General features: G+C 42.5%; 1 protein-coding gene across 2 annotated transcripts in view; it reads left to right on the top strand.

Moving 5' to 3' along the window:
* The first annotated feature begins 726 nt into the window (after positions 1–726).
* The window catches only part of STARD3NL (STARD3 N-terminal like), a 44,013-nt gene continuing 23,720 nt past the window's right edge, over positions 727–21,019 (top strand). Inside the window, exons 1-4 of one of the 2 annotated variants that reach the window (XM_072153291.1) lie at positions 727–888; positions 16,453–16,625; positions 18,235–18,516; positions 19,134–19,211. In XM_072153291.1, the coding sequence (XP_072009392.1) occupies positions 18,292–18,516; positions 19,134–19,211 (303 nt within the window). In that variant the 5' untranslated portion in view covers positions 727–888; positions 16,453–16,625; positions 18,235–18,291. Of the gene's footprint in view, positions 889–4,400; positions 4,555–16,452; positions 16,626–18,234; positions 18,517–19,133; positions 19,212–21,019 lie in introns of those variants that run through there. The other variant, XM_072153290.1, reaches the window with a different exon arrangement.

Raw genomic sequence — 21,019 nt, 5'->3', positions numbered from 1 at the left:
CACTGGCCAAAATCCGCCAGTGTATTATGTTTGAAATCTGTGTGCTATTGTCACTGAACGTGGACACGAATGGAATGGTACATTCCTTCTTTTCCCGAGGGTAACATGAGTTCATGTCTATCTTCGTTTCGTGTGGCAGTCAAATACCTATCAATAACTCTTTTGGGATAGCCCCTTTGTCGGAATTTAGAGACCATTTGCCCGATGTTCCTCTGGTATTTGTCGCTGTCCGAGGAGATTCTCTGTACTCGGAAGAACTGACTAAGGGGTAATGAGTCTAACATGGGTCGAGGGTGACTATTCTCGTAGCGCAGGAGGGTGTTTCTATCCGTCGGTTTCGTGTATAAGTCTGTGGTGAGACCCTGATCGGTAAGTATAATTTGTACATCCAAGGATGTACATTCAGAAGCATATAGCTAGATAGAGGTAATTAGCAGTGGTAGATACTGCCTGGATAGGCAATGGTTAATTGTATTTGCTATTGTTATCCAATGATGTTCCAATCTGTAAACTGGAGTGTGATTGGAGAGTGAGACCACCTGACCAGGGAGTAACAAAACCCCTGGACAGGAAATGATAAGTCCTCTTTCCAGCAAGCTCTCTTACCAGAGAGACCTCAGAGCACAAGCTCTTGCTACAGGCCTCAGCTCACCTTATACAACACTGACTGACCGGAGGCAGTGTGAGATACACCTTCAGTGTCTCACACAGAAGACCCAGGACAAAGCTGCAGCTTCCAGCATTGGACACAGCTACCTCCCAGCCTGTATCTGCAACCAGGCTGGCGACCAAACTCCTGAGGTTCACTCTCCAAGATCACTCCCAGTAATCCGGCATCTGTACGGAATCGTTTGGCACGTTGCCTGCTGTTGGTTCGAATAAAGAACTGTAAGTTATTTTTGCACCACGTTGCCTCCGTCTGGTCCCTGCTACGGTTGTCACCATCAAGGGTGCCCCCATCTATCATCCAGGGACTCATACTGCAGACACTAAGGGGTTGCCCCAGGGAGAACCAGTACATCAGCCTCTCCCTCATCTAATTTCCTGCCAGGCTGTAGGACAGGCCTCCGGACCCCATACCGAGCACCTTGACACTAGCGTGCCTAGGCCGCAACCGCCAGCCACTCCGGTATTCTGAGCTCCGGCTGCCTCCAGGCCCCAAGAAAAGGCTAGGCCCCGGTGGGGGATGTTGCATATGCATTACGGTCAGACAAAAGGGGTTGTACCAGGTCTTCTATTTGTGCTCTGTCCATATGTGATGTGAAGTATGTACCTAACTTGCGAAAGAAGCTTTTAGCCTGCTTTTCTTTGTGTCGCAGCGCTTGCAGCCTATGCATTTTGATTAAAAAATGCTTTTGTTTGCTTATGCAACATCCCCCACAGGGGCCTATCCGTTTTCGGTGGCTGCAGGAAACCAGGGTCCTGATTACCTGAGTGCTTGGTTAATGCAGCCTAGCACAAGGTGGTGGTCACGGTGCTTGGTATCACGAATGGAGGCCTCATCCTCTCCAAGGAGTTGCAGAATTCACATCAGTCAGGACAGGGCCATTATGACCACCCAGCTTAGGCCGGCGCCACACGTGGCGCTTTTGTCTGCGCTTGCAAACGCAAACGCAGACAAAGTCGCGCCCACCGGGGCCGGCCTCGGCCCGATCACATCGGCGTTTCTATGGAAACGCCTGCGATCGGGAACAAGCCCCCGGTGGGCGCGACTTTGTCTGCGTTTGCGTTTGCAAACGCAGACAAAAGCGCCACGTGTGGCGCCGGCCTCAGCCTCAGGCCAAAATCACTCTCGATAGGCACAGTGCATTCATACTGAACCTGATATGGTGATGTTGTCAAGAAGTATTATGATGAGGTTCTGCAACAGGTATGAATCAGGTTCTGCAGTAGCTGAATATTGAGACAGGCTTATATATCTCTAGCGATGTGTAGTTTGTTTTGCAGCAGGGAAATCAGTTTTATTATTTGGCAGGGAACACAAATTTTGAGGTTTGCCCAGTTGGAGAAATAACCAAGAAACTCTCCAGGCTATGTCCTGTCTTAGGCTACCTGCATACAAACATGTCTCCATCACTGGCCACAAACAAACTTTAGGTCCCTTGGTTTGGGGCCCTTGTGCCATCTGTGTGAGTCTCAAATGCTGATGGAACAGAAAAAAGCGGCCAGACGCTTTTTGACACACCAGTCACAAAACTCTAGTCTAAAAGCTACCCAAACCCTTTGATAAACGTGGTGCAATGTCAGGGTTTTTGTTTTCTACGCAAACTAACATAATTCTATCACAAGCAGGTTGAACACTGTGCTCCTACGTCTCCATACACTTTACTCGGTGCTGACACAAAGAGACTTCCCACCCTAGCGTGTACTGATTGGATGAAAGGTCTTGCCTGTTCTATGCTTTCATTGGATGAGACATCTGCCAGTCAGTGACTCCTCCTGCTTCACTGATTGGCAGCTGTAATGTGCAATAGTAGCCTATTACTGCCAGACCCTGTTATTCTATCAGTGCACGAGAGGGCTGAGAGCACCTCCCTGTCAGTGTGCATTACTGAGGAGAGAGGAGGAAGGTGGGAGAGGACGGGCTGGTGTAGTGTGACTTGTACTGTCCGCCCAGAGCTAGGGAAATGAATACAACTCAGCTGAATGCCCTTCACATTACTAGATATCCAATCACCTGTGTAATCTACTGAGACGTACATAGTGCGTACATCATGTGCTCTTTAAGGTTTTGTTTAGTCAGGAATGGAGTGGGTTCATGCAAAAGAACGTATGGACAAATGTCTTTTCATTATTTGGTGCTAATCTTTTGGTTTAGTGTACATAGTGATATGCAGGAAGGTGGGGGAGGGGAACTAAGCAGACCCCTAAACTCCTGTATCTCAGCTCTTGGTTAATGCACTAATCACAAAGGGTCCTCAGTGACCTCCCTGCCATCATAACACCCGGAGTCCACGTGGCCAGTGTCCTGCATAACCAATATGGCTGCAGCTCTGCACTGGGGTGGTAACCCAGCTTTCCCAGACTCGCAGTCTATATGATGAAGGCATTGTCTTACCAATCTACAGTGACGTCACAGCAGGAGGATTCAGCTAGGTAGCTTGGATAGTCAGTTCAGTAAAAAGCTGGGTGACCAGCCATGGGTTCAGTTTTCCTAAATGGTCTTAAAGACCCAGCTTTTCCACAAGGCTTGATCTGTAGTGATAGAAATGCTAGTGGATTTTTAACAGGGTAAATTAACAATTACAGAGGAAAGATTGGGTGACAATAATGCCACTATTACAGCTCCCATGGAGGTGGTCACCCAGCTGTTCCAGATCTACAAAGGTTCTCTTGATGCAGAATAAATTAGAATATTCTCATTCAAGGCACTGGGTGGGGTCTTTGGTTTATTAGCCTGCAGCAAATAGCGTCACTCGGCTTTCCCAGACTCTCCTCTTATTTTACCATTGGAATGTAAGGGCAGATTCACACTGCTGCTGTAAGTCTGTGAGACAGGGACCGTTCATAGTTCTGTGAAATAGTCATCACTGCTGGAAACTGAACTATAGCCCTCTAAGACCCATGAGTAGGACTTCAAAGCTTAATTAAAGGGGTGTGGAGAGGGCTGAGCTGAAACTACAACCATATTGGCTTTGATTGTTGTCCCCCGGTGAGATCATAGGGGGGCACATACAGTACAATACAGTAGTATTGGAATATATAGAATAAGCAATCAGATCCCTATAGTAAAAAATTGCAAATAGTAACTAACCTAAAAGTTTAAATGACTTTTCCCTAGAACGCACAAAAATAGGTAAAATCATAAACATCTGATCAATCAAAATCCAAAAACGATTTTTCATAACTGAAAATAGCACCCAAATGTCTGAATCAACACTTCAATACCTGCAAAACATAAATGTTTGAATAAAAATGTATCAAAGCTTCAGAAAGTCCTCAAAATGGTAACAATGAAAACATCAGCTCGTCTAACACCTTTCTTAACTATGTAAAGGATATATATACTATGGCAAAAAGATTTAGGTTTTTTGAAATGTATTAAAACTTATTAAAACCTTTTTAAATGTAATCTCCGTGGTTCCACAGTTAAGGCTGTAAATAGGAAGCTATGCAGAAACGGTGTATCTGCGTTTCTTTGTCAGTTGTATAGCATATGGGATTTTTTACATCTTTCTGTTACATTGTTTAGAATATGAAATACTGACACATGGAAGTACAAGTTGTCCTGCAGTACAAGCCCTCATACAGCTCTGTAGGCGTTATTATCCTTCTTTCTGTGTGGATTGTCTTTCCCTCTGTGTTCCTCTCCCCCTGTCCACCATGCACAACAGCTGATCCCAAGGCGTCTTCATTACTATAGTAACCCAGAGCTTTAGCTGAGACTATGAAATGACATGACGTCACTTCTGGTCTGCCGATGTTCCCACACTAGAATGCAGTAAGGGCAATGCTGCCTCTTCCGGGTTCAGCCTCTGACTTGCGCAGTGTGTTAAGGGTCTGTGTACTCAGCAGGCTGTGGCCAGGCAGGTTACTCTCCTCTGTGATGTACAGGTATGCTGCACTCTCCCTTTAATCTTTCATTACATACATTAGCCTGGCAGGCTGTTCCACAAAGGCTTTTGTATTCTGGGATCTCTGTATGATGTAGGATCGCATCTCCTGTGTTTGTGGATGCAGCAATATAATAAATGGAAATATGGAATTTTTGGGATACTGTTACACTTATTGATAATATATTTATATGCATATTATAGGCATCAGATCCTATATTGGAATCTCCTATATTGTTCAGCTTCGTATGTGTATCTTGGACGTCTTGTGATATTTCATGAAACTGTCAAGTACTTTGTAACATATCTGAGGAATTTGACAATTATTGCTTTATTGTATAGTGTGTATTTGATTGCTCGAAGAATGGCTTGAAAGACCACCAGTCCAGTGACTCATTCTGAGATCCATATTAGCCTGGAAAATGAACAAATTAAAGACTTTATCTGTGTTATCGGTTTGAATTTACTGTGGCTGCATCATACCTGACGTGATTGGGAGAGCTTACACTGGACCTGGGTAAACCTCTTACTAGTCCTTGTGTAATAAGGAGGTCTAATATTGGTCCAGAAATTTTTAGGAGATGTAATAGTGAGCTGTAATAGGAGGTCTGATACTGTACTAGAAATAATGTGGAAAAATCATAGAGCTCAATCTTTACTGACATATTAGAGAGCTCATACTAGAAATGACATCATGAGGTGAATTTATACTGAACCTAATATGATAGGGAAGAGCTCATACTGGACCTGCTGTACAGAGGAGAGCTCACAATGAACAGGTATAAGGGAGAGTCCTTACTGTACCTGATTGAATGAAACAAATAAGGTGCTTTTCTGTTCCAAAGAAGGAGAGGTGATTTTGAATTGATCTAACACTTAAATAACTGTTTCTTAAAAAACTATTAGATCTGGCACAAAGCAATAGGACACTTTATGAGACTCCACTCAATGTTAATCTGTCAGCAGTTTTGACTATACAAAGCTATAGACAGTTTTAAATACTATCTCTGTAGTGCAATATAACATTACCTATGTGCGTGTTTACCAGCAGCAGAACTTTGAAAAAATGCATTTATATTCCAGGATTGTAGCTGGATTCTAAGCACTCAGGTGCACCGGTATGCAGGATCCCTTCAGTGAACACAACACAGCCCCTCCCCTCACCCCTTAGTCACTGCTGTTGCAAGCTTCTGTTTGAATAGTACAGTAACTCGGGTATTAATTGAAGAGATCTCACACTCCAGTGCAGTAAACTGCTCATAACCCATCTTCAATCCTGGAATTTTTTTGACAGTCCTGCTGCTGATAACAACCAACACAAAGGTTACACAGCTCTTATAGTCTGCTGCTATATAACACAATCTGCAGTTAAACATGGTCAAAACTGACAACAGATTCGCTTTTTTAAGGAGAACTAATCTTGACCAAATATTTTGGGGGAGCTGGATGTTATGTGAACATAATATTCTGGACCTGGAAAACCAGTAGTAGTCACCAATAAATTAGACATGAGGACAAGATGCTGTATGTCTGTGTATGGGTGTATATGGTACTGTATTTATGTACTCACATTTTAAGAGGTAAGGAAGGCCTCTTTAAAAGTCTAGTAAGGGGCCCTGCCTCTCCTAGTTACGCCCCTGCTCAGTGCACATGTATTTATGTAATCCATTCTCCTGTTACTGGGCCATTGCATGCTTAGTGGAAAATGTCAGTAAATGAAAGTGCAAGTATTAAATAGGAGATTAAGGTCAAGTCTGTAAATGGAAGAGTTGATGCTGGATGAATCTATTACATTACTAGTATCAAAAACAGCAATGTACCCTACACATCCACACATTATAATACAGAATAGAGAAGCTTATTGAGTTAGCTTTTATGTATAAAGTGATAAAAACAGAAGGACTTTTGGAGAAGCTAATAAGGTTACTTTAAATTGGCATAAAACAATAGATGCCCAGCATGTGGATAGTCTGCATCTTAACCTGGATAAAAATCTGTGTTGCCTACACAAGTAATAGATGCAGGTTCATTATACACTTTTAATTCAGATTCAGATTCTACAAAGTTCTTTTCTTCATTGATACATGAGAAATCCACTTTTCTCATACCGCGTGTGTATGTACCCTAAAGGTTTGAAAGGATGAAATAATATACAGGCGGTCCCCTACTTAAGAACACCTGACTTACATACGACCTCTGGATTTTGGTAATTTACTGTACATTAGTCCTCGGTACAATAAACATCTTTAACAGTTATCAATGGTGCCTGTAATTAAGCTTTATAGTTAATCCTGGTTCTTATGACAATCCAACATTTTTAAAATACAATTGCCACAGAGACCAAAAAAATTTTGACTGGGGTTACAATAATAAAGTATATGGTTCCGACTTACATACAAATTCAACTTAAGAACAAACCTACAGAACCTATCTTGTATGTAACCTGGGGACTGCCTGTACACTGCTAAAACAAATGAAGGGAACCCTCAAATAACACATGATAGATCTGAATGAATGAAATATTCTCATTGAATTCTTTGTTCTGTACAAAGTTGAATGTGCTGACAACAAAATCACAAAAATCACCAATGGAAATCAAATTTATTAACCGATGGAGTAATGCAGTATTGTGTGTGGCCTCCATGTGCCTGTATGACATCCCTAGAATGCCTCGGTAAGCTCCTGATGAGGTTGCAAATGGTCTCCTGAGTTATCTCCTCCCAGACCTATTCTAAAGCATCCAACAACTCCGGGACAGTCTGATGTTAATGGATGGAGCAAGACATGATGTCCCAGATGTGCTAAATCGGATTCAGGTCTGGCGAACGAGTGGACCACCTTTACCTCTGAAGAGTACATGGAGGGCTGTGCGGACCTCCAAAGAAATGCTACCTCACACCATTATTGACCCACTGCCAGACTCTGTTATGTCTGTTACATGTGCAACATCCCCCACCGGGGCCTAGCCTTTTCTCGGGGCCTGGAGTCAGCCGGGGCCCGCAGTACCTGAGTGGCTGGCGGTTGCGGCCTAGGCACGCTAGTGTCACGGTGCTTGGTATGGGGAACCAGAGGGCTGTCCTACAGCCTGGCAGGTCTCCAGCATGGTGGTGTTGGCAAGAAATGATGAGGGAGAGGCTGCTATAGCGGTTCTACCTGGGGCAACCCTTTGGGGTCTGGAGTATGAGTCCCAGTGTAGTGTATAGGGTGCCGTGATGGTGACAGCCGTAGTAGCAGGGACCAGACGGAGGCAGACGTTGAACAAAAACAACTTACAGTTCTTTATTGGAACCGACAGGAACCGCAGCAACGTGCCTTTAACAGAGTAGTGGAGTGCTGAGATGCAGTTGGAGGGAGCCACAGGATGTAGAGCGCCAGCCTGGATGCAGAGGGCAGGCTGGGAGGTAGCTGTGTCCTGGAAGGATGCTTCAGCTTGTCCTGGGTTGCTTCAGGTATCACCCTTAAAGGTAGGATTATACCCCTTTCCTCACTATACTAGCTATTAGCTCCACTCTTCAGGCAGGGGCTAGGCTCTTCCTGCTCTGGTCTGGTATGCTAGCTGTACAGAGTCTGTACTGGAGTAACTCCAGTCTGCTTCTGCAGACTCCTAGGTCTGACTGCTCTCTACACTCTCCTGAGAGAACTCCACTTCTTCTGGAAGTTTCCTGACAGGGTCTTGTTACTCCCCCTGGTCAGGTGGTGGCTACTCCTCCAATCACATCTCAGCTCACATCTCAGCTCACAGAGACAAAGTATAACACATGTGATTGGCTGACACATATGACATCAGACAAAACACTTAACTCCTGCCTTACCAGGCAGGATCTACCACTGCAATGTTCCCCTGTGTTATCTATAAGGACTATGTAGTGACATGCTGTGGGGCTAGTCAGACCCTACACAGGCTGCAAGCTACATGGTGGGACATATACGCAACCACTCCTCTGCCTTGCAACGGCGAGGGTGTTGCACATGTGCTATGTTTGAACATGCTTTCATCTGTGAAGAGCACAGGGCGCCAGTGGAGAATTAGCCAAGCCTGGTGTTCTCTGGCAAATGCCAAGCGTCCGGTACGGTTTTAGGCTGTGGTCCTCGGGCCCTCATTCCATCCTTATGGAGTCGGTTTCTAACCATTTGTGCAGACATATGCATATTTGTGGCCTGATGGAGGTCATTTTGCAGGGTTCTGACAGTACACCTCCTGTTCCTCCTTGCTGCACAAAGGAAGAGGTAGCAGTCCTGCTGCTGGGTTGTTGCTCCCTACAGATCTCCCGGTGTACTGGCATGTCTCCCGGTACCACTTGCCCTGGCGCCTGGGTGTACTGGCCTCTCTTCTGGACACGACACTGACAGACACAGAAAAACATCTTGCCACAGCTTGTGTTGATGTGCCATCCGGGACGAACTGAACTACCTGAGCCACTTGTGTGGGTTGCCAAGGTTTTGTAGGGAGGTGATATAGGCACGTGGAGGCCACACATGATACTGAGCCTCATTTTGTTTTCTTTTATGGACATTATATCAAAGTTGGACCAGCCTGTAGTGTGTTTTTCCACTCAAATTCTGTGGGTTACTCCAAATCCAGGCCTACGTTGGTTAATAAATTTGATTTCCATTGATGATTTTTTTAATTATTTTGTTGTCATCACATTCAAGTTTGCACAGAACAAAGTATTCAATGAGATGTACAATATTTTGTGCATTCATCTAGAACAGTGGTCCCCAAACTACGGCCCGCGGGCCACATGCGGCCCGCGGACCGTTTTTATCCGGCCCCTTGGAGCGCCAGCGGCTCCTGCTGAGGCCCCCGGCAAGTCGCGGCAGTCAGGCAGGAGCCTCCGTCCGTCCGGACAGGAAGCTCCTGCCCGCCACTGAATAGTGCTCGACGTGGCCGATACGGCATCACGCGGCCGCGCACCCCTTCCCGGCCGACAGCAGCCCGAAGATAGAAGACTCGGGAGCCGCTGCCAGAGGTGAGTATAGGATTTTTTTTTTTTAACCAGCAGCAAATATATTTTGGCGGCCGGGGGGCCCGGATATAAAAAAAATAATTAATTATGGGGGCCTTAAATATAGTATAGGGCAGTATAGGGAATAATTAATGATGGAGGAGCAGTATAGGGAATAATTAATGATGGAGGGGCAGTATAGGGAATAATTAATGATGGAGGGGCAGTATAGGGAACAATTAATGATGGAGGGGCAGTATAGGGAATAATTAATGATGGAGGGGCAGTATAGGGAACAATTAATGATGGAGAGGCAGTATAGGGAATAATTAATGATGGAAGAGCAGTATAGGGAATTATTAATGATGGAGGGGCAGTATAGGGAATAATTAATGATGGAGGGGCAGTATAGGGAATAATTAATGATGGAGGGGCAGTATAGGGAACAATTAATGATGGAGGGGCAGTATAGGGAATAATTAATGATGGAGGGGCAGTATAGGGAATAATTAATGATGGAGAGGCAGTATAGGGAATAATTAATGATGGAGGAGCAGTATAGGGAATTATTAATGATGGAGGGGCAGTATAGGGAATAATTAATGATGGAGGGGCAGTATAGGGAATAATTAATGATGGAGGGGCAGTATAGGGAACAATTAATGATGGAGGGGCAGTATAGGGAACAATTAATGATGGAGGGGCAGTATAGGGAACAATTAATGATGGAGGGGCAGTATAGGGAACAATTAATGATGGAGGGGCAGTATAGGGAATAATTAAGGATGGAGGTGCAGTATAGGGAATAATTAATGATGGAGGAGCAGTATGGGAAATAATTAATGATGGAGGGGCAGTATAGGGAATAATTAAGGATGGAGGTGCAGTATAGGGAATAATTAATGATGGAGGGGTAGTATAGGGAATAATTAATGATGTAGGGGCAGTATAGGGAATAATTAATGATGGAGGGGCAGTATGAGAAATAATTGATGGAGGGGCAGTATGGGAAATAATTAATGATGGAGGAGCAGTATGGGAAATAATTAATGATGGAGGGGCAGTATAGGAAATAATAAGTGGTGGGGGGAAGCATAGGAAATAATTAATGATGAAGAAGCAGTATAGGATATGTGCAGTGTACAGAGGAATTTCTTATTTTTTTTTATTTTTTAACTTTAGTCCGGCCCTTCAACGGTCTGAGAGGGACCGTGAACGGCCCTCTATGTAAAAAGTTTGGGGACCCTTGATCTAGAATGTGTTATTTCCCTTTATTGTTTTGTGCAGTGTACAGTCATGGCCATAAGTTTTGAGAATGACACAAATATTATATTTTCAAATTTTTATAGGTTTTATTGCGTTTTAATACATTTTCAAAAATTAAACGAATGTGTACAAAAAAGAAAAAATTTTTTTGCCATCTTCTGACACTAATAGTTTTTTCATACTTAGGCTGGGGTCATTTTTTGTGAAATGAGCCGACATTTTCATTGCTACCATTTTGAGGTCTGTGCGACATTTTCATCACTTTTTATTCCATTTTTTATGTGATGTAAAAAGGTGTAAAAGTCGCGTTTCGGACATTTGGGCGCCATTTCCAGTCTCGGAGGTCACCAACGGCCGTAACCGGTTTTATATTTTGATAGATCGGGCATTTTGGGACGCGGCAATACCTAATATGTTTGTGATTTTTACTGTTTATTATGTTTTATATCAGTTCTAGGGAAAGGGGGGTGATTAGAATTTTTAATATTTTATAAATTTTTTTCATTTTTGAACCTTTTTTTTCACTATTTCTTAGACCATCTAGGGTACATTAACCCTAGATGGTCAGATCGTTCCTACCATATATTGCAATACCGTATTTTTTGCCCTATAGAGCGCATCGGACTATAAGGCGCATTAGTCCGATGCGCCTTATATATGTAATAATTACATATATAAGGCGCATCGGACTATAAGGGCCGGGGGCGTGGCGGAGGTCCGGGGGTGTAGCGGAGACCCGACGTGACGCGGCGACGGGGAACGCGGGGAAGGTGAGCGGGGAAGGTGGAGGAGGGCAGCGGACCATACTTACATAGGTCCCCGCTACCGGAGACAGCAGATCTCCCGCTGGAGATCTGCTGTCTCCGGTAGCGGGGACCTATGTAAGTATGGTCCGCTGCCCTGTGCCCAGCGCCATACATAGGGCGCACCGGACTATAAGGCGCACTTTGGATTTCCACGGAAATCCAATGCTTTTAAGTGCGCCTTATAGTCCGGAAAATACGGTTAATTGGATTTTTTTCATGTTATTTGTTACAATGAGCCACTGGCTCATTGTAACGAATCTGCAGAAGCCATTTTGTCTCAGGTCAGACGAAGACCCAAGTCTTCCACGGCAACCAAACGGCACCCCCCGATGACGTTCGGGTGAGTGACGATCGTAATAAAGATGGCGGCATCCACGTGCCGTCGTATTTTAAATGCCGCGGGCGACTTTGCCGGCAGCATCGGTAGGGTTAATAGCCACGATCGGTGCAAGCACCGACCGTGTTTATTAGCGGTGGGGGTTTGCTGAGATATGCAACAACCCCCACCCTTGTATAAAGAGGACTCAGCCCGTGAGCCCTCTTCATACATTCTCTGCGCCGTAGAGCTACGGCGCAGAGCGTTAAAGAGGACCGGTCACCCAATTTATCGGCACTAAGAGCTGTTTACTAAAGTAAGCAGCTCCTAGTTCTCGATCAAACGCCCCAGTGTTAGAGTGATAGCGTTACCGCAAACTTCCGGTAACGCTATCAAACACTGCGGCGGGGTAGAATGTAATTGTCGGACAGCTCGCAAAGCTGTCCGACGTATTCATGAGGGGGCGGGGTTGGAGCGTGGTTAGGGGGCGGTGACTGCCGGCCTATGGAGCTAGCGGGGCGGTCCGGGGAAGAGGCAGCGCCTCGGACCGCCCCCTCATGAATACACTGCTGTCCGATGATTACACTGTACCCCGCCGCAGCTGAGTAAGCAGCTCCTAGCGCCGAAAATTTAGGTGACAGGTCTTCTTTAAGGGGTTAATCATGACAGATTGATCTACAGCCCTGTCCTCATCAACAACCACACCTGTCTTAATCACTGAAACAATGTTAGCTGCTCCTTTTAAGCCAGGTCTGCGATGAAGTTGAAATGTGTTTTGGGGAAAAAAAAGTTCACTTTCTAGGCAAATATTGACTTTGCAATTAATTGCTGTTAAGCTGATCTCTCTTTATAACATTCTGGAGTATATGCAAATTGCCATTATACAACCTGCTGCAGTAGACTTTGTAAAAATTAACATTTGTATCATTCTCAAAACTCATGGCCATGACTGTACAGTACCTGGCGATAGAATTCGGCCCCCTTGGAACTTTTCTACCTTTTTCCATAATCCAGGCTGCAAACATAGAGATATAAAATTGTGTTTTTTTTTTTTTTTGATGAAGAATCAACACCATTATGAAGTGGAATAAAATTTTTTGGATATTTTAAACTACTGTAAAAAATTATTAACTGAATAGTGGGGCATGCAATATTATTCACCCCTTCAGTTAATCCTTTATAGCGCCAACTTTTGCTGCGATTACAGCTGCAATTCGCTTGGAGTATGTATCTATCAGTTTTGCACATCGAGAGACTGAAATTCTTGCCCAATCTTCCTTGGTAAACAGCTCAAGCTCAGGAAGATTGGCTGGAGAGCGTTTGTGAACAGCATTTTTCAGCCCTTTCCATAGGTTCTCGATTGGATTCAGGCCTGGACTTCACTTGGCCATTCTAACACCAGGATACGTTTATTTGTGGACCATTCCATTGTAGATTTTGCTTTATGTTTGGGATCATTGTCTTGTTGGAGGATAAATCTCCTTCCTAATCTCAGGTCTTTTGCAGACTCCAACATGTTTTCTTCTAGAATGTTCCTGTATTTGGGTCCATCAATTTTAACCAATTTCCCTGTCCCTGCTGAAGAAAAGCAGGAGCAAACCATAATGCTGCTTCTACCATGTGTGACAGTGGGGATGGTGTTTTCAGGGTGATGAGCTGTGTTGCTTTTACACCAAACATATCTTCTGGCATTGTGGCCAAAACGTTCCATATTGGTTTCATCTGACCAGAGTACATTCTTCCACATGTTTGGTGTGTTTCCCAGGTGACTTGTGGCAAACTTTATCAAAACTTTTTATGGAGTACAATTTTATATCTTTAACCGGTTAAGGACCGGGCCCTTTCCTGTTTTTTCATTTCCACTTTTCACTCCCCACCTTCAAAAATCTTTTACTTTTTTTATTTTTACACGTAAAGAGCTGTGTGATGGCTTGTTTTCTGCGTAACAAATTGCGCTTCATAGTGATGGTATTGAATATTTCATGCCGTGTACTGGGAAGCAGGGAAAAAATTCCAAAGGCAGTGAAAATAGTGAAAAAACGCATTTGCGCCATTTTCTTGTGGGCTTGGATATTACGGCTTTCACTGAGCACCCCGAATGACATGTCTACTTTATTCTTTGGGTTGGTACAATTACGGGGATACCAAATTTGTATAGGTTTTATAATGTTTTCATACATTTACAAAAATTAAAACCACCTGTACAATTTTTTTTTTTTTTATTTTGCCATCTTCTGGCGCTAGTAACTTTTTTATACTTTGTTGTACGGAGCTGTGGGTGAAGACATTTTTTGCGACATTTGATAATATTTTCAATGATATAATTTTTAGGACTGTACGACCTTTTGATCACTTTTTATAGATTTTTTTCATATTTTTCACGATGACGTCACGGGGAGCGACCATTCAAGGCCCATGCGCTGCCATCTTTTTGAGGCTGCCGGCAGTGATCGCTGTAATAACACCCGCGATCAGTGCTAGCACCAATCGTGGGTGTTACCGATACGTCTTTGCTGCAATATGCAGCAAAGACTTACTGGCTATGGAGAGGGCTCAGTGTGTGAGGCCTCTCTATGCAGCGGGACCCGACCGCCGCCGTAAATACACTATCCAGTTAAGTTTTAAGCCTGAAATGTGGCAAATGTTAGAAGTTCGAGGGGGCCGATTACTTTTGCAAGGCACTCTGTATAGTCCATGGATAAACAAATTTGATAAACCCAGTATCCAATATCCCGACAAGAACAAAAGCCATTTTGCCTCATAAAATGTATTTTGTCTGTTTCTGCTTTTTATAAGTGCATCATTGGAAAGCAGCACTGCAAAGGTTGACTCTCATACTGTTTGGGTGTTCACCAAGTGCAATATGTTGTCATTAGTAGTGTAGATTTCTTTTGAGTTGTATTGTAGGCCGAATGTTCTGTAATGCTGGCCACAAAATAGATCATTGTTCCATTACTGAACTGTGTCTAGACCCATAAAATAAATGCATCTGAGTTTTGGCTAAACCTCCTCCCACTTGCGCTTTGGATGTGTTTCAAAGCGCATTAAAAAAGCGCTACGTGGGAAACTGCCCTCTGGCTGTGTTCACATGCAGTGTTTGAATTGTGTCTTGTATTACAATTCAGAGGCAGCGGGGCTTGGCCGATCACAGAAGTAATTTATCAATGGTTTTTTTTGTTATTTTTCTCACTTTTTTGTGACTTAGTGCGCAATTACACTGCAAAGTTTGCCTCACCAAAGTTTTACACTTCTGTGCCGGATTTAAAAATCTGGATTAAATATCCAGATGTAGATGTCTTAAAGGACATCTACCACCAGAATGAACGTCTGTATGCAAATGAGCATGAGGGGCTCCAGGCTCCATTATCATGGGGCCCCCCAGGCTCATTTGCATGCAGTTCTTCATAGTGGTGGTAGGTGCCCTTTAAAAAGTTGTAAATCTGTGCAGTCGCAGTAAAAAGTCGCGAATTTTGAGCAAATAAACTCCATCCCAGAGTAGGTATAGGCAAGGATTTCTTAAACATTTGAAACTTTTGTGTAGCTTTTCAGACTCAAAAAACCTACAGACTCACCTTCTTCATATATCAACCACTAAGATAAATCAGGCAAGTCCAATTTACATTATTTACATGTAAAACATGCGGTGGCTGCTACCAGCTGCATGTGTTTCAGTAGAAAGTAATTTGCAATTGAGTAAAGCCAAACCCCACAGCCTGTAAATTCCATTTCCAAACGCAGTTCAGCTGTGGCATGTGAAAGTAGCCTCATATATTGATTCACTTTCCTGAGAATAGGCTATAAATCTAGAATCCTTGACCGCCCATTTAAATGCACACATTATATTTGTATCTAATATTACATAAAGGCTCCATTTTCTTTGGCTGACAACATTGCATCATAGAAATTCCCTGAGAGGCTAAATAAAGGAAGTATTGAATTGGCAGGAAGCCCACTCTATTCTGTAATATCCAATCACTTCTAATAGAAAGCTGGCATTTAGAAGTTGTATCGCATGATGTAAGGATTATGAAGATGATCATTCTAGTATTAAATTATAGGTAGTTTAATATCCCAGACTTTCCTATCCAAAACGCAAGTGGGAAGGGCCTGGCCGAAACGCATTTGCGTTTCCACTGAAACAAATGCCTTATGGAATGAACACCATATGTTTTCTATTATAGAAATGCATATTCCTTTTGTCCAAGCCCCTCCCACTTGCCTTGTGGATGCTTGGTTGTTTAAAAACGCATCTGAAATGGAACGTGTAAACGCACCCTGAGAATGTGCCCTGCAATTAGTCTCCAGACAGACTTCAGAGACTTGTTTAGTTATTTGCATATTTCTGTATGCACTATGCGATGTGTACAGTCCACGGGACATGGCCAACATACAGGTCCATTTCCATGGGCTGCACACGTTCCTGTGTAGTCGGCTTACTATGTGTTTTGTACATTCAATTGTGCTTTACCTGTGACATCAATACCTTGTAAAATGTTATGAGTTGTTAAAATAGCACACAAAAGGAGTTTCATGTTTGTAAAATAACTTCTTTTTCTCCTTTTCAGTTTCCTCTTTGGACAGAGTTCAGGGGCAGAGTCTTCATTTACAATAGGATCACATGAGACAGTGAGACTTTCTGGACCCTGGCCAATAGCATGTGATCTGTGAGATTGTACTTTTGTTTCCCTCAGTGTATGGAGAAGTGTGAAGTTTTATATCAGTTATACAAATATGCTGCGTAAGTACTGACCCCTGGGTACATATTTTTATTCTAAAGTGCAGTATTGTATTCTTCTCATTTAATTCTCAGTGTTATTTCAAAGAGATGTCTCAATGCTACTGCTAATATTTTAATAATCATAATAATGTGTATTTGATCTCTATAATTTATGGTCTATTGTTGTCAGAGCAAAGGTTTATTGAGTCGTAATGTTGCTGGGATGGATACTTAAAAAAAAAAGTAAAAAAATGTCCCATGCATTTCTCTAGCATTGTATACTATATAAAATAATTCAAGTGTCCACTCATGGCCTAACCTTCTGTACGTCTGCGCCATTCTATGCAGTTCATATTCACTCTAAACAAAGTCTGAGGTATTGAAAAAGATCCAAGCAATTTAAATGGAGATCCAGAGTCGGAGCTGCCTCTTTATCTTTGTAGATGCTCTTTGTACTGATTAAAGGGAATGCAACAAAAGATAGTTATAACAGTAGACGCTGTGGAATATAGTTCATTCTGTTTAAAAGAGAAATATGTGGATATAATATTTTGTATAACATCTATGAAGCGGTAAAGACAGTCCTTAGATACTTTTGGTACTCCTTAAAGCAAACCTACAACTGCTCGCATGATGAAATCATGTGAGCGAATCACCTGGTAAGCTACTTAATGCTGATGCCGGCACATAGTTTTGTTAGGCTCGGCGAACTTTAGTTTAGCTAAAAAAAACTATTTTCTTACATATTTAAATGAGCCCTCCGGTGCTACCCTGCGCCATCTTCGGGCTGGCGATGGCTTCCGATGTTTAATTATTCCTCCTTCAGATGCCGAGAGCCGTGACGTCACCAAGCTCTCGGCACCTATCGACGGCCGGCTGTGCGAGACTTAGTGTCTGCGGATGCGCGATAGGTGCCGAGAGCTTGGTGACGTCACGGCTCTCGGCACCTGAAGGAGGAATAATTAAACATCGGAAGCCATCGCCAGCCCGAAGATGGCGCAGGGTAGCACCGGAGGGCTCATTTAAATATGTAAGAAAATAGTGGTTTTAGCTAAACTAAAGTTCGCCGAGCCTAACAAAACTATGTGCCGGCATCAGCATTAAGTAGCCTACTGGGTGGTCTGCTCTCATGATTTCATCATGCGAGCAGTGGTAGGTTTCCTTTAAAGTTGGGAATTCCTTAAGAGCACAATGACTAATAGGAGGTGCAAAATATAACTAGACAGTCTTATATAATGGCACATTTATTATCAAGTATTAGGCACTTTGATAAATTTAGCCCAGTATATGACTACTTGTCTAGCTGCGCATTAACATGTTAGGCATGTGGAAACAGACCAGCATTCTTACCCTATCCCACGCAACGAGCACAGTGCATTAAATGGGAGTCATATCATTGTAAAATATGAAACATGGAGTCCCTGTCTGCTGCCGAACAGCACTGCCCACTGTGCCCATCTTTTGTGGGACAACCCCTTCACTGGAGAGTCATAACGGTTACATTAATTAAGATTTAGTCTTGTCAAGTTAATACTTTATGCACCTTTAAAGCAGAACATATGTGTTATAATAAAATATTAATAATGATGGAAATCACAGCATGTGTTTTGATAATTTATTCTTTTTACAGGTGGAGATACCTAGGTAATGATAGAGAAGGAAAGCAGACATCCTCTGCCCAGTCACCATGAACCAGCATCATGCTGATAGCGAGTATGCACGGAGCAGCGCCTTGGATTCTCACAGTTCGCTGCTTGATGTTCATTCAATTAATAGTGCGGAGCTGGTGGCAAGACTTGAATCTTATGAGAGCTCAGGGAAAAAAAGCATATCTGATGTCAGAAGAACATTCTGCCTCTTTGTCACCTTTGATTTCTTGTTTGTCACTTTATTGTGGATCATAGAGTTAAATGTAAGTGATTCAGTTTGAATACATGATCCTTTTATGTTGGTCATAACATTGTTCACTCTTCATCGCTAGAACTTTTACAAAGTTTTCTCATTCCATTTTTCATTTTACTTAAAATACAAAGCTGTCGGTTAATTCAAATTCTGGGTTTTTCTCTTTTGAAGAAGTAGTATTGTAAGTGAGACATGTGCCTGAAAATCTTAGTTGCATTATTATAAAGATCAAAGTTTCTTTTAGCTGAGAAACTCAATGGGGGAGGTTTATTATACCTTCACCAGTTTTCCTGTGGAGAAGGGATTTAAATCTCCACACCCCCGCCAGTTTGGTGCGTTTTCCGCATGCCAGTTTGGTTGTGATGTGGCGGGTAGGGGCGTGAATGCATAACTAGTCTTGCTGGGCGGAGGCTGGTCCCCGATCTGCTAAGAGACCAGAGTCTCTCAGTAGATTCAGGACGAATTTGAAGACTGCTGTTTAAAACGCCAGTCTATATTCTCCAACTTCTGAGGTGATATGGAAGCTGACTCTATTTATGATAAATAAGTGGATTAATGGAGAATGGGAATAACATTTGTACTGTCCTTTAAAGAGATTGAAGTAACTTTATTTTTTTTATAATTTAGGCAAATGTAAATATTCTAGAGGCCTTGCAGAAAGAGGTTTTACATTATGACTACTACTATTCATTTTTCGACATCTTTGTAAGTATTTCTGGGTAATTTAAGAGATATATGAATTAGGTATAGGGATTGTGAATAGAGCGTTCCAATATAACTTTTATTTTAGAGAGATTGTGTTTCACCATTTCCCAGTCTGATTTTTCACTTTTATCTAAACATGTGCATTATATCTGTTTTATTGATTTGAAGGGAGACCAGAATATATTTATCAAATAAAGCTCTACTCGGAGCTCAATTAAGAGACCTGTCATCCATTTCATATTCTTCAGCTTCGTGGCTAGCAATCCACTGTAGGTAAACATACACAGGGCATTGGGCTAAAGTGTGTCTTCACATGTGATTTGGCAAAAAAAACACCTTAAAGGGAACCTGTCGGGCAATTTGGGACACTAAACAATCCACAGGTCCTTATGAACATTGTGGTTTAGTGTCCTGAATCACCCTGTATGACTTCCATACTAATTAATAAACATTAATACTTCCTAATACCTGCTCCGGAGCTCGCAGAATCTGTGCGGTGTGGCAATGAAGCCGGAGTTGTACACCCTGGCTTCACTACGCATGATCAGTGGGGACTTGGTCGCCTCCTGGCTTCATCCGACATTGCAAGAGGAAGCGCAGATCGACAAGCACTTCAGATGTGAGTCCGATGTGTATAAAAAAATAGTTTTTACATAAAAAATAAATTAAAGGGAATGAAAGTGACATGTTCCAATAGCCTATGCTATATTGATTTTCAAAATGCCTTTGTCAGCATTTGGAATCATTTCAGTAGTTTATATCAGTTTATTTTACATTACCTGGCTCCCAGCCAGCAACATGTGGGTCCCCAAGGAGAGGGAATCTGCAGCCTGTGCCTGTGTCAGTCTCCTCTCCTTCAAACTCATGCAGCTCTCACATCTCCCCACTTCCTATCATATGCATTGAGTACTCAGGGGAGAGAAAGGGATGGTGTGGATGAGAGGAAGAATGCACACAAACAGGGTGCAGCATCCTCTCTGGGGATTCACCACATGCTGCTGGGAGGGAGCAAGGTAATGTAAATCAAACTATTATAAACTACTGAAATTCTGACAAAGGCATTTCTAAAAATTAGCAGAGCATAGGCTATTGAAACCTGTCACCTTCCTGTTGACAAGTTTGCTTTCATAAATCAATAAAAATGCCCCCAAAGCCCCTATTCATAAAAAATTGACATATAATACAAAAAAGTGAAAATCACCATACACACCCCACATATATGGTATCTCTGCATCCCTAAAGACTTGTACAATTAAACTAAGCTTCTATTATGAAATTGCCTTAAAAATCTGAAATTTTTAGCCGTCTAATGTTGCATTAAAATAAGGATATGTTTACATGTTAAAAACAGAAAGCAACGATATGGGAAATGTTAGATAGTAAATAATTTCGTTGTTAAAAATTTTGATTTTTATAAATAATTGCAAAAAATATCAACCAAAATATAACACGTCAAAAATACAACATGTCACGAAAGAACAATCTCAATATCAGTTTGGTAAGTTAAAGGGAATCTACCATTTGATTTAATGCATTATGAACCAAACATGCCTTGAGGATGCTGTAGCTACACTAATGCAGAAGCATATCTTGTTTAATTCCTAAGCTGAGTGGTTTTGCTGAAAAAACAATTATAAGATTCAGGATCTTGGGAAAGCTGGATTGACTTCAGCCTGCATGTTACACGGAACTTTCTGAACTATCCAGACAGGACTACTCAACCTGAGCTGGATAATCAATACAGCTGGTGGATGGTGCAGCGATTGATAGCTTCATCCTGTCAGGCACAACACAAGTGATTACATCAT

This window comes from Engystomops pustulosus, chromosome 5 (genome assembly GCF_040894005.1).
Source record: "Engystomops pustulosus chromosome 5, aEngPut4.maternal, whole genome shotgun sequence".
NCBI lineage: Eukaryota > Metazoa > Chordata > Amphibia > Anura > Leptodactylidae > Engystomops > Engystomops pustulosus.
Note: the sequence above shows the minus strand (reverse complement) of the source record. Positions and strands in the feature narration are given on the sequence as shown.